Below are 17304 nucleotides of genomic sequence, written 5' to 3' on the forward strand. Positions count from 1 at the left end.
CTCTGCCCCTCCCCCCTCTAATAAATAAATAAATCTTTAAAAAAACCAGCACTGTCCAATGGAAATCTAACACAAGCCATATATGTAAATTTTCTAGTAGCCACATTTAAAATGGTAAAAAGAAGTCAATTTTAGTAATGTATTTTATTTAATTCTACATTTCCAAAATATTACCATTTTGACATGTGATAAATATTAAAAATTATGAGATATTTATCATTCTTTTTTTTACCAAATTTTTAAAATCCAGCATGCATTTTACACTTAACAGCACATCTCATTTTGGACTATTGGACTAGCAACATTTCAGGTTCTCAGTAGCCCCATTTGGTAGTGGCTACAGTATTGATCAGTGCAGATCTGTAGTAACTTGGAGTCGAGACACATATTTGTGGGAGTCTCATTCAGCCAAAAGTTAAGCATGTGTTAAGTTCTTGGTCTGCATTCCTGAAAATTTTATCTCAGAAAGTAAGGGGAGTGAAGAGTGACTGACTTTTAGAGGTTGTTACAATCCCAAGAGGAAAAAATTGGGCATAGTCAGATTTAAGAAATCGTTTATTCATCAAATACTTAAAATGGCTTATGAGTGCTACTGTGGACTCAGAACTGTGCCAAGTATCAGGGTGGATGCCGAGCAGTGTAAGACAGACGTGTCCCCTATTTTAATGGAGTAAACAAACACTGAATTATAATGAGGGCTGCAAAGGAAAACTACAGAGTGAATGAGTGTTTAAAAGGGGTTCTTAACCGACTCTGTTAAGAAGTATGGGGGGGTGCTGGGATGCCTTCTCAGAGAAATGACATTTCAGCCTGAAGACTGAATAGAAGTTGGCCATGAGCAGAGGCAATAGTGAACATCCTGGGGTGACAAGGAGCTTAGAGCCTTCAGAGAACAGAAGAAGCAGCTGCTAATGTGGGTGCAGCATGACAATGAGAGTAGCTAACACTTCCGGAGTGCTTACTGAGTATCACCTAGTCCTTGTAAAATCTCCATGAAATAGGCATTATTACTTTCCTGATGTCACAGATGAGGAAACTAAGGCACAGAGAGTTTAAGTAACTTCACCAAGGCCTTATACCAATAAGCAGCAGCAGAACCAGTGTTTAAAAGATCCTAGGTGCTCCAATTCGGTGGGAGATTGGGGAGAGATGAAAAGAAGAGTGAGGTTGAGCCCATGCTAGAGGTTCAGGACTTTGGCATACACACAGTAGGAAGGAAGGGGGAAAAGTGTCTAAATTATCTCACGGGATTCTGTTAACAGAAAATAGCATGAGGGTTGGAAAAGGCTTCAAAGATTGATTATACCTTAACCACAAAGGGACATGTGCAAAGAACAAAGAAAAGCCAACAAATTGAGATGGCTGATGTTTCCTTCATCCTGGTATACATGGTATGCAGCACAGTGCCTAATATTGTATTATTCATCTTGTTATACATGGCATATAGGCCTCAATAAATGTTCCAAAGAATGCTAGGCTTCTTCTCCCATTGTCCGGATTCTCATGTTTAATTGCAACAACATCCTTATGAAGTAGATATTCTTACCTACATGTTATCAACGAAGAGACTGAGGCCTGGAAAAATGAAGTAACTTGCCCAAGCTCACATTGATAGCAAGTAGTAGAACCAGATTTGAATCCAGATCTCTGACTTCAGAACCCTGCTTTCTCTTTGCCAGACTTCCTCCAAGCATAATGCACTTCAGACTTGGGATTAAATATCAGGGAATTGAAGCTCCATGTGAGTGTGGATGCTGGGAGAACACAACTGTTTCAGAGATTGTCAGACATTAAAGTGGAAGAATCCCTTGGGGAGCTTGTTAAGTTTAGGTTCCCGAGTCCTATCAACTCGAATTCAGTTGGTCTGGGTGGTGCCCAGGAATCTGCATTTTAATAAGCACCTCAGGCCATTCTGATGCACCTGGTCCTTGGATCACACTTTGAAAACTACTGTTCTAGCTGCTTAAATTAATTCTTAAGTTTTCTGGTTCTGATCAGTTACATCTTGCATGTGAGGACCTCTTCGAGATGATGGTTTGAACACATAGCTGTTGACTTCGAAGGATTGTGGATGAGGGAGAATGTTGTGAGAAAGCTCACATTGAGCAAACACCCCTGGTTTCAAAGCTCACGTTGAGCGAACACCCCGGTTTCAAGAGATGGATTCTGTAAGAACTGGTTGATGAACTAGGTGGGCTTCAGCGTGGCCTTGGGCAGTTAGTCCATCATTCAAAATAACTTTAAAGACAAGGTAGAGAAATGGAAGCAATACAGTAGTGGAATTAAGCAGCCTACTAACTACTACTAATCTAAAGAACGTTTCTAAGACCACAGCCCCCGAACGTGTCCTCCATCTGGTTTATCCCCCCTTTCCATCCTCATCTAGCAAACCCTCCTCAATCTTCAGGGTCACTTTCTCCTAAGATCTAGCCTGGGTCAGGTTACTTTGTGTATGCTACCATAGAACCACATTCTCCTTTGGTGCACTTACTCAGTTTGTAATAATACAGTAATTAGAGTGATTATTTGATTAATTTTTTTCTCCATTATAGGGTAAATTTTGTGAGAGCAGAGAATGCCAATTTTTGCTTTCCATGGTATCCTTAGGACCTAGCCTGGTGCTAGCATGTAGCTGGCTCTCCATAAATTTTGTTATTCAATGAATGAATGCACCCTCACCTTGTCTTTGTCCTCTTTGGACCGGGATGAGGACTTGATGGCATTGTGATCAAATTAGCAGGGAAATTAAGCTGGAAAGAGATTTGCTAGAAGGCAAAACAGCACTCTGAGCCTCACAACAGAATAATAGACTGAATTTATCCAATGTGCAGGACTAATTGAATAATTGTATGTGTCCCAAAAGCCTGCATGAGGACAGAATGGAGGATATGTCTTAATAGCAATGCAAGTGAGAAAGTCATGAAGGTTGCCTGCGCCAACGGTATGGGAAAGCTTCCAAATAGAACTTAGAAGACTCTGAATCTGTGATCACACCTGGGTATTGTGTTCCATTCTGGCCCCCACATTTTAAGTTGAAAAAGAGACAGCTAGTGTTCATAGGCATATGATATACGAAATAAAATAGGAAACTGGAAACCATGCCATTTGAGATATACCTACAGAACTTGGGAGATATTTACTATGGAGAAGCAGAGACTCAGGACTGCCCTCAGAAGTTTGATAGATTCTCCTTTGGCAGAGGGTCAGACTTTCCCTGTGGGACCTTAGGAGGTAAAACCAACAGTGGTTTCGATGTTTTCAAGAAAACAGATCTCAAGGATGGGCCAAGATTATATCAAGAAGACATTTTGGCTTAGTGTGAGGAAACACCCAACTATGCCAGGTAACTGGAGAAGAGCAAAAAAGCTGGTGAATGGCTATGCGGGACTCCTTCCTGACTTAGAAAAGCACCTTTTCGATTAATTACTTGTTATTGTTACACTAATACGTGGATTTATCCTTTTACATGCCATTGGGGAGGTGATCATATTTTATAGAGGAGGAAACTAAAGCTCAAGCCCAGAGGCTTAGCTATCAAAGCATACTTTCAAAACAAATTAGAACCCACACCAGCACCCCCTCCCCAGATTCCAAGAACAGTTTAAAAAAAGAGAGAGAGAATATTAGAAAACCACATATTAGTGAAAACCTGGTAAAAACAACTTTCGTGGAAGCAAAGGAAAAATCCAAACAATAAAATAGGCTAGTTTTTCCATGAAGTAGGTGAAGGACAGGAACTCTTGAACAACAAAGAGCAGATGTTGATAACCGTGAAAAACTAGGAATCACTGGTAAGAAATTCAGAACATAGCTTGAAACAGAGAAGAGAATAAATGAAGCTTATGAGAGCAATTTCCCTCATTTATACATTCATTCAAATATTTGAACACCTAGTGTGTCTTGGCACTGTGCTAGTTGCTAGGGATACAGCAAAGAACAGTATATAGTCACAACTTCTACCTCCCTGGAGCTTCCAGACTTGTAGGGGAAACAGACATTAGGAAATACACAAATTCTTCATTACAAACTGGTGGGTGCTATGAAGAAGAGTTATAGACTGCCTTGTGAATGCCTGATGGAGGTACCTAACAGTGTAGGGAATCATAGAAAGATTCATCCATTAAACCCAGAATCGCCAAGATTTTAGTCCTAGAAGATGGAATGAGCAATTGTTCCCAGTTGTTCTTACGGTGCTGACCCATCGACATGCGTTCTCCCCTGTTTAACCCGGCTCAGTTGGGACCCAAACTCCCTTTGGTGTTTCCTTGCATAGCTGAAACAGATTGGTGTTTGGAAAGAAGTCTTCACTAACTACCAAAGAAGAACAAGAGGAAAATAGTACTGAGATTAGTGTTAATATTATCTCACCTTGAGAAAAGTTGTACTGATCATTAGTTTTGATTTTTTTTTAAGTAGGCTCCACACTGAGCCTACTTAATCACTTGATCTCCCTGAGATCAAGACCTGAGTTGAGATGAAGAGTTGGACACTTAACCAACTGAGCCACCCAGGCGCCCCCTGATTATTAGTTTTAAACATCAACTTTGCTTTGCTTAGAACATATGGTGAATTCATTTATTCAGCAAAATCATGTGGAACATCTGATGTGCCAGGCACTGCTGTAGGCTCTGAGGATAGAGTGATAAACAGGACTGCTGAATTCGGGGATCCTTCCTATTCTGATAACACTCCGAGCCCCAGCCTATCCTTTTCTAGATAAGACCCTTGGCAGGGATCCAGCATCAGCAGTTAGACAAGAGTGGGCACTCATCTCACACCCACACCCAGCTCAGCCAGGCCTGAGAGAGAGCTTGACTGGTATATGAGAGCATCCCAGTCTGAGACCAAGGGCCAGGCAGAGGGCAAGTAACTGCTTCAGTTTCCTTCTTTACCAGTAGATCCCTTTTCTGTTTCTAGCATCTTGGCAATGAGGGTGTACAATCTGATGGGACCTTTTTGGGGAATGGTGGTTAGAAGTGATGGTAAATACCTATATCTGATTTTTCTACTTAACTTGGAAATCATTCGCAGCTTATTGGTTTCCAGTGCTATCTTAGCCATCCTTGACACCTTTTTGTTACTTTCCAATTAATCACCAATTTTTGTCTTATTCCAAAGATTCCTTAAAATGGCAGCTAAGCTCACTTGTCTTGAAAGTTAGTTCAGCTAACTGTGTGTGTGTGTGTGTGTAAAACCAGGCTTTCTCAATGAAAGGCAGTGCTGGCTTTACATTCTGGCACAACTGCTGTCTCATGGGGGACCAGTCTCACAGTTCCCAGAATGGCTGTTTTGAGTAGCTCTGGTCTAGGCCACGGTCATCTCCCCTGGTCGTTAGGGGATCTTTCTGAATCACATGGTAGCTAGAGGGAATTTTTTTAAATGCAGATATAATGTTACTGCTCTGCTGAAAAAATTCAGTAGCTTGCCCTAACTCTGGTGATAAAATCCAAAATCCTGGCCAGCACCTACCTGAGCCCAGTGTAGGGAAACAGTATAATAGAGTTGTGTGATTTTAGGTTAATGTAGAGACCTAACACAAAATAATATTGAGTCACATCATATTGATGTTTAAATTGTTTTTTTATCTTTCTGATTATGCCAGAGCATCCTTTCTGCCTGTAGAGACACATCATTCATTTTTTTTTTTTTTTTTTAAGATTTTAGGGACGCCTGGGTGGCTCAGTCAGTTAAGCGTCTGCCTTCAGCTCAGGTCATGATCTCAGGGTGCTGGGATCAAGTCCCACATGGGGCTCCTTGCTCACTGGGGAGACTGCTTTTCCCTCTGCCTGCCCCGCCCCCCCCCCAGCTTGTGTGCACACTCACACTTTTTCTCTCTCTCTGACAAATAAATAAAAGCTTTTTAAAAAAAGACTTTGAGAACGAGAAAGAGAGACTGGGGGGGCAGAGGGAGAGGGAGAAACAGACTGCCCCCCTGAGCACAGAGCCTGACGTGTGGGGCTCGATCCCAGGACCCCGAGACCTGAAGGCAGGTGCTCAACCAACCGAGCCATCCAGGCACCCCAGATCTTTCCTGCTCTTTCCCCAGTTTTATCCATTTGTCACTCTCAGTCATTGGGCATTGTGGCTCATGAGGCCTGGGTTTGACTTCTGATCCTCTACCTACTAATTGTGTTAAATCATTTCACTTTTTGGACCTCAAGTTTTTTTCTGTTAAATGTTTTATGTGCAGACTGAATGAGCATACTTGTGTGAAGAGCCTTATATTGTGCCTGGTAATAACCTGTAATAGTTAATTTGTATCATATTCTTTCTGAGTGCCAGGCACAGTGCTGAGCACTTCATGTACCTGATTCCACTTAACCCACTTAACAACACTAGATAGGTATTAGGATTAGATCCATTTTACAGATGAGGGCACTGAAGCTTTGGGGAGGTTAAGTACCCTTTCCCTGACCTCACAGGCTACTAAGAGGCCGAATTGGGACTCATGCCAGGCTGTCTGAGTCTGAAGTTCTTGCACTTAGCCTCTCCAGGGGACTGTTAGATATATTCTAGGTGCTCAAGGAATGGGAGTGCCTTCCCTCTTCTTGCCTTCTGTTCTCACCCGTGCCACATCCCGGGGACTGTTTATGCATCTTTTGCTGTGTGCCTTCTGTCCTGTAGAAGAAAGGCTTTTCATCTCTGCTCTCCACCCTCCTCTCTGCCCCTAGCGCCCTTCCATAGTGTTTTTTCCAGGGCTTTTTCTATTTCTTCTCCCCATTCCCCCACTTAGGGGGGAAAAAAGTTCCCTTCCTTTCCATACCACATTTCTTTTTTTTTTTTTTAAGATTTTATTTATTTATTTGACAGAGAGAGAGACAGTGAAAGAGGGAACACAAGCAGGGGGAGTGGGAGAGGGAGAAGCAGGCTTCCTGCTGAGCAAGGAGCCTGATGTGGGGCTCGATCCCAGGACCCTGGGATCATGACCTGAGCCGAAGGCAGACGGTTAACCGACTGAGCCACCCAGGTGCCCTCCATACCACATTTCTTAACAGGCAGTCACTGGCCTCTATTCATTTCTCTTCTACCACTCTCTTCAGTGCTTGTAGCCTGGCAACTCCCCCTCACCCGTCAGGGACCCAGGACGAGCAATTTGCAATTTGTGTAAACCAGGAGGACAGTAATCTTTTCATCAGAGGCTAGAGTAAGGGAGTAAAGGAATTTCAGAAAGGGAATAAAGGAATTTCAGATAAACCTTGATCAGGAAGAAACGCGGGAGTTCAGACCAGTGGACCCTTGTTTTCTGCATGAGACAGTAGGTGAGTTTATCTGCCGGGACTCCAGGGGTTGAAAGATTGGGAAACATTCTAGGGGAAACAGGAGAGGTTGCTCAGCAGGGAGAAGTAAAAGGATGGGTAAAGGCCCGCCAGAGGTGGCACGGCAAGGTGACAAGTTTCTTCGTGTCAAAGTGCAGCTGGCAGTGGTATTTGTGTGGATAAGACAGAATATCGAATCCATCCTGAATCACGATTTGGCAGGGCTTGTGAATGGAAGGACAAGGACACAGGTAAGGGAGCTGATGCTTGGCAGGACACTGTTGAGTCAACGGCTGTGAGGCAGTGGTGGGAAGGGTCTAGAGTGCTGACTGCTAAGAAGTGTGGAGGGTGGGAAAAGTGTAGGTTGTGACCCAAAGAAGTTGAATTTTGAGGCATTCAGCAGGCTTGCTAGTCACCCAGTGAAGAGTCCTTTAGTGGCCACTGTGGTCAAGGCTTCTTAGGAGGAATCATCTAGCAATATGGAGTATCTGCTCTGTTGTAAGCAATTTGCCACACATAGGGACACAAAAATAGAACAAGACACAGTCCCTGCCCTCAACGAGTTCATGGCTTATAGGAGAAACACCTACTAAATGTTAGATAACGTGAAAAGGTCACTTCATGAACCTAGAAGTCCACGTACGGGGAGCAGGAGCAGAGAACCGAGCCCTTGGGAACCCCATGCACTGAGGTGGGAGTTAACTTTTCGCCTCTGCTGCCTTGCCTCTCACTCACGTGTCGTGAACTCCTTGAACACGTTCCATGTGTGGTCACCTGTGGATACCAGGAACTCAGTGAATGGTTAGAAATTTTTAAATGTCTCTTTGTCTCCAGGTAGAAGAAGCTGGGCAGGTGTTCCTGTTGATGAAAAAGGATTATCGAATCTCCCGAAATGTCCGCCTGGCTTGGTTCCTCAATCACCTGCATCAAACTGTGCAGGCCACACCCCAGGAGATGCTGGTGAGGCTCAGAAACACACAGGATACGAGGGGCTGGCCCAAAAGAATCTGCTTTTTTAAGAGGATCCTAGAAACAGGAGGGGAGATTAACTCTGAGGGGTCCAATTCTAGGATGGGCAAGTGACTTTGCCCACAAGATGATTCCACAGGGGAAATGCTGTTTAATTTTCCAGATGGGAAGAATATATGGTTGGGTCGCAGGAGGTGGTGCCAGTGGTTTGCCATTTTGAATACAGAAGTTCAGGTCCTGGAAATAAAGGGGTGACTCTTCCCAGACCCTTTGCTTTTCTCTCTGTCCTAATTGTCAGCTCCAGTCTGAGCAGGAGTTGGAAGTCCTCAGTGTCCTGCCCCCTGGGTGGCAGCCAGATGAACCGGTGGTCTCAAGGCCATTCCTCCTTGTACCTTCCACCCGAGTCACCTTCCTGGCTTGGCAGTATCGATTTGTCATTGAGCTCGACCTGAGCCCGTCTACTGGCATTGTGGTAAGGGGTTGGGGGGAGACAGTGGGAGGAAAGGAGGGAGTAGAGGGTGAGGGAGAGAGGGAGAGGCCCGAGAGAAGTGGAAAGGGATCCCAACCTACCACTGGAGGGAGGAAACAGGCTTTTAAATGGTGAGTGTTGAAAGACAGACCCCCCCCCAATCCGTGGGCATTGTATTTGGGGGTGTGATCAACCTTCAGAAAAGAATTCCCATGGAAGCTGCTTGTTTCTGCTCTGGGCTGCTTTTGGTTACACTTGAGAGATCTTTCTCTGCATTGCCCTCAGGATGATTCCACAGGAGAGATCTTGTTTGATGAAGTTTTCCACGCCCTCTCCCGCTGCCTAGGCGGGCTGCTTCGACCCTTCCGCGTGCCCGGATCTTGCATCGACTTCCAGCCTGAGATCTACATAACCATCCAGGCCTACTCCTCAATCATTGGCCTGCAGGCCCACCAGGTAGTGCACCCTTTCCCCAAGTCTGTACCCTCAGACCTCATCTCTGATAGTCTACTGACCAAGTCCTTGTCCCGTGTCTGCAGTCTGTGCCCAGAGTCCCCAGCTCCGCCGGCTTCTTGAACCTCTCTACTAGTCATCTCTGAGTCTCTCCTCTCGAGAAGAATCTGTTCCTCTGCTCTTCAAGAGCCTTCTCATGAGCTTTAGGTCGGGTGGCCTTGATTAGACAAATGCCTCTCTCGCTTCTTCTGTAAGTCTGTGGTTCTGGCCACTGGAGGTCTCTGTTTTAGGCCTCCACCACCACCCTCCTAATTTGATTAGAAGGTTTGCTTGTATCCTGACTCTTGGCACTACCTCTGGGAGATGATCTTTTAGAATAATTTTATGATTTTGAAATATAACAAATACCCAGAAACATAATTTCTCCCAAGGACAGAGGAGGATCATTTCCTATGAGGGCCTTGTGAACTGCTGGGTGTTATACTGACCATACAGATAATGACAGGGCTTATCCACCACCCAAGCACGCTAGCACAAGACACTCCTTTTGGACAATGGCCAAGTCTATTACTGGAATATCTGTTTGGGGCTTAGATAAGCAGTGGCCCAATTTCCCCTCATCTGCTCTTAACCACCCTCAATTCACTGGTAGGGGCTTACCCTGAAACTGTCCCTGATGGCCATGTTGTCACCTTAGCTGTCAAACTGGCACCTGAGGGTCTGAAATCTACAGGGCAATTGGTGCATGTCTGAATCCCAGCCGTCTGCTGTGGTTTAAAGTGCTTTTCTAGCACAGCTGTTAGGACTGTTGGTTGTAGGCTGCATCCCCAGGCAGAGGCCGAGCTTTGCAGGCACCAATAGCCAAGACAGGGAAGGCATAGGTGTTAGGTAATCACTCAACGCTTGGTTCATTTTGCCAGATGCTTACTGAAGCCCGATTTCTGCAAGGCCTGGGCTATGTCCTGGAGTCACAGATGAATCAGACACTGTCCCTGTCCTGATGGGAGGAGTTGAGAGTTTAGTGGTGGGGAGACAGATATTGAAGGAGGTAATTCCAGTTGAATGTGATAAGGGCACTGATAAGTAATGACTCAGGTGCGGTGGGAGCACCGAGAAGGAGCACCCAGCCAAGCCTGGGGCTGCAACAGGAAAGACTTCTGCACAAAGAGGCATTTGAACTGAATCCTGAAGGAAGGATTGAGATTAACTCTTCAAAGAAGGGGAAATGGGCTTTCCAGACAGAGGGGCCCAAAAGCAAAGCCACAGAGGGCCCTCCCAATCACAAGTGTCCTTTGACACAGTAATTTTGTAATTCTGTTTGACACAGTAACCTTGAATGTGGGGATGGGGAGGGGTAGTAAAGAGGAGACGAGAGAGAGAAATAGAGGGACACCTAGCTGGCTCAGTCGGTGGAGCGTGCAACTCTTGATCTCACGGTTGTGAGCTCGAGCTCCACGCTGAGTGTAGAGATTACTTAAAAATAAATTCTTTTTTAAAAAAGAGAGAGAGAGAGAAGTGGAGGCAGAATTATGAGAGGCTTTGAATGTCATGGCTAAGAACTTGTCCTTTGTTCTATAGGAGAGTTTAGCGTGATGATGCAAGCACTGAACTGGATTCACACACCCCTGTATTTGCTTGCCAGCTACAAGCCCTTATGCAAGTTACTTAACCTTTCTGCACATCTGTCTTTTTTTCCAAAATAGGGATATTAACAGTACCAATATCGTATGGTGACTGTGAGTCCATATATATCAAGCACTTAGAACAGTGCCTGCCGCATGGAAAACATGCAAAAATGTTAGCTATTAAAACTGTTCAGTTATTAAAACTATTAAAAATGGAAGGTTTTTAAATGGATGGTAATGGGATCAGATTTGTACATTGGGAGGATGGATTGGAGGACAAATTCTGTACTGAGGGGAAGTGGGCAGAAGATGATTGCAGCCCTGGAGAAGAGATGGGCCCTGAACCAGCTGTGGAGAAAGAGGAGGCTTACTCAGGTTACCCCCCACCCCAGAGTCAGCCCCAGGCTAGCTTCCTTCCCCCACCCCATCTCTAAAGCTCCCCAAGATGTATCCTGCTGTTCCTTAAAACAAAACAAAAGATCATAAGAGTAATGTACATCCATTGAAGGAAATTTGAAAAATGCATAAAATAGAAAAACAAAACTCACCGGTAATACGCCACCCAGAAATAAGTATTATGAACATTTGATGGAATTTCCTTCTTGTCTTTGAGTACTTGTTTATCCTTGCTCACTACCGCCCCTCCATCCAAAGAGAGGAGAAACATCAGGCGATTCGCATGGTTTGACGTCCTGCTTTTTTAATGTGTAATCTGGGCATTTTTCCTTGTCAGGAAGTATTCTTTGAAAATACGATTTTTAATTGCTGCCTGGCTTAATATTTTATCACATTTTATCATTCTGTATTTAGCCAAACCCTATTGTTGGACTCTTGGGTTGACCCACTTTTCATTCCTGTAAACAGTACCGCTGTGAACATCTTTCCCACCTTAGAGCCCCAGTTCCTACTATTCCTCTGATCCTGTTTTTCTTCTCATAGTCAGGCCTGTGGACGTACAGAGCCCCCCTCTCCTCTCTTCTGGCTGTGACCACCCACTTGCCCAGCCCCAAGTAGGGAGTGAAGAGGTAGCTGTTGCCCAGGAGGGCAGGGGCAGGGGAGTAGTGTGCATGTGAGAAGATGGTAGGGGCCTGACAGAGAGGAGAGATCACAGGGGCTTCCAGGCCTGTGTGAAATTTCTAGGGTGGGGGCACTTATATTTATGTTGAAAGGAGGAGGAAAGGAACCCCATGGAGAAAGAACAAAGGTATTAGGCAAAAGGTCCAAGATTAGTTGGAGAGATTAGCTTTAGGGGAAAAAAGCAGAGGAGGGATCTTTTCTTGCCTCAAAAGAACAACAAAAACATAGATAGATGTAAACATTGGGCAGACATTGTGGGTATTTTCAGTGGGTTGGAGAGTAGTACACCCTTCCGGTTAAAGTAAGCCAGAAGTTCCAATTGGCTGGTTTCCTTTCTCTGTGAAGAGGGGGGTGGAAGTTAACCTGCTGAGAGTAAAGGGAAGGAGGGAGCACTCACTGGGAAGATGATTTTGAACCTAAAAGAGAAAAGATCCAGAGCCGCCTCTGTGTGCCATGCTTAGAAATCAACAAGAATAAAAAAGCATGAGTCAGAATGACAAAGGCTTGGCCAGGCTGAGGTGGGGCAGTCTGGTGACCTGAGATGGAAAATCTTAGGGCACCCCCATGCGGGAGTTGGGGAAACCCAGTGTGCAGGACTGAAAGCAGAGGAAGATTGTGAACCAGGTTAAGGTCACGAATGGCCCGATATCCCTGATGGAGTAGATGGTCTGATAAGAGAGGAACTGGCTGTGGATTTAGCTGACTTGAGATCCTGGGTGAAAAGTCAGGATCGCCTAGAGGTAGCTGTGGAGAATAAATAGGGAGACCAGAGGGGGACTTTCCAGTGTCCCCCTGACCCTCATATCTTGTCTTTCCCTTGTGCTTCTCAGGTGCTGGTGCAGGGCTGCCTTTTGGACCCTTCCCAGCGGGAGGCATTCCTGCAGCAGGTATACGAGCAGCTCTGTCTCTTTGAGGATAAAGTGGCCACCATGCTGCAGCAGCAGTATGACCCCCAGAGTCAGGTATGTGCGAGAGAACGCAGGCGGAGACCACTTAGAAAGAGGAGCTATTAAGGGACAGAAGGGAGAAGGAGCCAGGGATAGAATTGCTGGTGAGCACACATGTTCCCTCCTGGAGGAGGGCTCAGGTACGTTCCCCCAAGACACAACACTCTTGCTGGGAGAAAACGTGAAAGCCATTTGCCTGTGTGTTTTCAGTCCTAGATCTCCTCCCCTACTGGATCTGAGAGGGTGATTGTGGGTGGCTTTGTTCTCTAGGACTTTGTACGGTCAGGGATAAAGCGGCTTGGACTCACTTGAATGCACTTGCTCATTCTTTTGGATATCCTAGAAGTAGCCAAGGAAATTGAGTCCTACCTGTGTGAAGACTTAATTTGATTGATGTAGAGAAGATTTCGTAGTGATGGGAAACTCTGGGTAAGGGGCCTCGTTGACAAAAGGTGGGGAACCCTGCTCAGTATAATCTGGTGCTCCATCCAGTGCCGGACTCCTTGTCCATCTGCGGGTTGGCATCTGAGGACACCCTGGGAGAGCAAGCACAGTCAGGACTCGGCTGCGTAGCAGGAGATTGAGGTTCCTCAGAGGATTAGGCCTCTCTGGCCTGGCCAGTGCTGGGCTATAAATTCCGGCTTGGCTCTGGGTGGGACAGTAATGCCGTCTGACCAATTCTGTCTCTTCTGTAATTTGGGCCAGGCAGAGGACCAGTCCCCAGACTCAGGGGAGCCCCCGGGCCGGAAGGTGGGAGTCTCCATGGTGACAGCTGATCTTGGGCTGGTCAGTATGATTCGTCAGGGCATCTTGGCACTGCAGTTGCTCCCCTCAAACTCTAGTGCAGGTCAGTAGAAGGAATGTTGGGGGGGTTGGGGAAATAGGAGGGTATAAGAAGGGGACATTATCAGTATCCATCAAGGTTTCAGGGCACCAGTGGGTCCCCGGGAAGAGGGTCTGTCTCCTTGTTTGAGGAAGGTGAATGTGCATGAGTGTATCTCTCAAGTATTATCAGCTCTTGACAACCATCAGGGACCCTAGTGGGAAGGAGTAGAGCTCCAAGGACATCACTTAGGACACTGAGATCCAGCACTCAGGAGGGAGAAGCAGGACGGAAGGGAAGAAGGAAGGGTGTTTGCGGATCATAAAACACATCGGTTGGTGGGCACCGAGGTCTTCAGGGCCCCATCAGTTGGATGCCCCCCTGTGACTTTGATCTGGTCAGCGTCCCCAGGTCTGTCCAATGTTTCCTGCTCCAGGTATCATCGTGATCACAGATGGGGTGACCAGTGTCCCTGATGTTGCTGTCTGTGAGACATTGCTGAACCAGCTCCGCAGTGGCACCGTGGCTTGTTCCTTTGTGCAGGTGAGGACTTTGTAGAAAGGAGAGGGAAGTGTAGTATGTCACAAAGCTGGACATGGCTGGTTACTTTCTTATAGGTGACGATTTCCCACATAAAGCCAATAACATAGTTGCCTGTGTGTTAGTGGGGTGCATAGGTGTCATGTCTAGAACAGGGTAGGTGGCAGTGGTGGGAGAGGACTCTCATCTTCGTCCTTAGGGTGTGGGGAGACAGCATGTTATAGGAAAAAGAGTGCTGAATTTGAAATCTGACAGTCATGTCCAGCCTCATCTCCCCTGTTAGATTAGTCATCACTGTTTTGATTGCACGGATCAGAAAACCCAACTCAAACTGGCTTGAGCAAAGGAAAGAATAGGAATATTCAGCAAACCACAGCCAATTTGGATTGATGGGCCATAGGGTGGGAAGCAAAGTGCTCTGGGAAACAAGACCACAGGGTAGGCATTGGCCAGAACATGAAAAGCTGGTTCTGCTGTATTAAGACGCTTCAGGATAATTCTGTGGGTGATGCAGGGAAGCACAAGGAAAGTCACTAGTTGGGTTTATGTTTTATAAAGGTCACTCTTGCTGCTGCGTGAAGGCAGGAGTGGAAGCAGGGGCATTAATAATTGCAGTGCTCAAGGTGAGAGAGGAACACGGCTTAAATTAGGGGAATAACGGGTAAGAGACAAGGGGATAGAATTGAGAAAATGAAGAGGTAGTCAACATGACTTAGAATTAGCAAGGTGTGAGGGGTGAGCAAGAAAGAGAGGTCAAGGATGTCTCCCACGTTTGTGACCTCAGTGGTGACTGGATTGCTGGCAGAGCTAAATGGGAAGAGAAGCAGCTGGGGTGGAATGAGGACAAGATGATAAAACCAGGTTTGTGCATGTTGCGTTTGAGGCACCTGTGGGTCAACAGGATAGCAGCAGAAAGCATCACCTTTGGAGTTAGGCATGCCTGCTCCACTTACTAGCTGTGTGACGTTGCGCGCATCCCTTGATTCCTGGTCGGATTCATTTGTAAGTGGAGATTATAACAGTGCCTCCCTCGTTGAGTGAGACAATGCATTTAAAGTGCTCAGCAGAGTGCATAATTATGTCATAGACGGCTGCTTTTCATAGCAGTTAGCAGTTGGATATGCAGATCTGGTACTCAGGAGACAGCATTAGTTGAGAGTTAGGATTTGTCAGCCTGCAGATGGCAGTTGAGCAGAGAAGAGGGCCCCTGAAGAACCTTGGGGAATACCAGTGTTGAGAGGTTTTTCATAAGAAGGGGGCCCAGCAAAGAAGGAAGGGAAAGAATCAGACAAGAACCAGGAGATTCTCATGTCAGAGAAGTCCGAGCAGCAGTTAACAGTGTGAGATGCAGCAGGCTGATCGGGTAAAATGAGGAATGAAAAGCACCCTCTTGATTTGGCAATGAAGAGGCCACCGGGACCTTTTTCAGGCCATTTCGGTGAAGAGGTGGCAAAGGGAAGTGATTGCAGTGGGTGGGAGAGAAGGAAGCGGAGACAAGCAGACACGAGGACTGTGGCTATTCAGATCAGGTGGGGGCAGGAGAGAATGGAAGCTGGAGGGAAGTGCAGGGCGGAAGAGGCAGGTGCTTTGTTCTGTCGGTTTGGTTTTGAAGCTAGAGATTTTCAGCCCGTTTCTAAGGACCCGTGAGGAAGCAGAGTTTGAAAATAAGGGAAAGAAAAGGAGGCCCGATGGAGTAAAGTCTCTCTGTTGACAAGAGGGCACTGGCTCAAAGAAGTAGATCGAGGGATCCTTTGGGAGTGGAGAGGAGTCATTTCTTCCTTTGAAACTAGAAGGATAGAAGTGACGATGGGGATGAATTGGACCGAGGGCCTCCCATCCCTCTCTGAAGGAAAAGGTGGGGGTGAGTACTGTGAGGAGGGGCGGCCAGCATCGGGGAGAACCGTGTTGAGGACAGCCCTGAAGGGCTTGCTGGGCTGGGTGTCACGTGTTCCCGTGTGGTGCCAACCTAGACAACGGTGCCCCTTTCTCCAGTTGGGGTCCCGTGGGTAGATTGTGCTCCTTGCTGGGGTTTGGAAGTCAAAGCAGAGTCCAATCAAGAGGGCCAGGGATAGACTTGGAGAGCAAAGGTTCAAGGGCTGGCCGTCTTAATGAGGTCAAAGAGCGGCAGGAGAAGGAGGATGGAAGAAATCCGAAGGGGTATAATGGTGCGTAATCGGTAGGATGTGGCGATTGAAATTGCAAAAATGAAGTGGGTCCAAGAGAAGCCAAGGGCCAGCGTGTAGGCAGCGGGCAGGCGAGTGGAATAGAGGGAGTTCCTGGAGATGAGGGCTCAGGAACAGAGAGGTCAAGGAATTGAATGAAACATCTCGAGCTGGTCTGTCACCATCTTCTGTCAAGGGCCAGCTAGTAATACTTTAAGCTTTGCTGGCCATACGGTTGTCACAGCTACTCAGCTCTGCTCTTGTAGTGTCAGAACAGGCATAGACAAGGTGATGGGCATGACTGTGTTCCAGTAAAACCTGTTCACGAAAACAGGTGATGTGCTAGATTTGGCCCACAGCTTATATGTAGTTTGCCCATCTCTGATCTACGGGCTTAGTATTCACAATATGGTCCATGGACTGGCAGCGTTGGCATCACCAGGGAGCTCCTTAGAAATGGAAAATCTTAGGCCTACCCCAGACCTATTGCATTTTAACAAAATCCCCAGGTTTTCAAACCCTAAGATTTGAAAGCACTTTTTTTATTTTTTTATTTTTTATTTTTTATTTTTTTAAAAGATTTTATTTATTTATTTGAGAGAGAGAGAATGAGAGAGAGAGAACACATGAGAGGGGATAGGGTCAGAGGACAAAGCAGACTCCCTGCCGAGCAGGGAGCCCGATGCGGGACTCGATCCAGGGACTCCAGGATCATGACCTGAGCCGAAGGCAGTCGCTTAACCAACTGAGCCACCCAGGCACCCTGAAAGCACTTTTTTTAGAGACACTAAAGTCCCTCCGATGGTAACAGGAAGCCAGTGAACCAGTTCTCAAAATCTTTAGTGAGTGGTGCAATCTGGCGTTTGATGTCCTGCAAAAGGGTGTGTCTTCAGCCAGGGGCCCAGGGAAGGAAAGTTGCAGAGCAGTGGTCTGTCCCGGGAGAACACTGAACCCACTTCCTGCTCTGTGGTCCCCACGGGTGG

General features: G+C 46.3%; 1 protein-coding gene across 1 annotated transcript in view; it reads left to right on the plus strand.

The window, feature by feature from the left end:
• Positions 1 to 17304, plus strand: part of SZT2 (SZT2 subunit of KICSTOR complex) — a 50355-nt gene that overhangs the window by 1860 nt on the left and 31191 nt on the right. The window contains 6 exon segments of the mRNA XM_021684249.2: positions 8091 to 8216; positions 8524 to 8697; positions 8980 to 9150; positions 12680 to 12811; positions 13502 to 13643; positions 14056 to 14162. Coding sequence (XP_021539924.1) covers positions 8091 to 8216; positions 8524 to 8697; positions 8980 to 9150; positions 12680 to 12811; positions 13502 to 13643; positions 14056 to 14162 — 852 coding nt within the window.

The sequence above is a fragment of the Neomonachus schauinslandi genome, chromosome 4 (assembly GCF_002201575.2).
Source record: "Neomonachus schauinslandi chromosome 4, ASM220157v2, whole genome shotgun sequence".
Classification (NCBI taxonomy): Eukaryota; Metazoa; Chordata; class Mammalia; order Carnivora; family Phocidae; genus Neomonachus; species Neomonachus schauinslandi.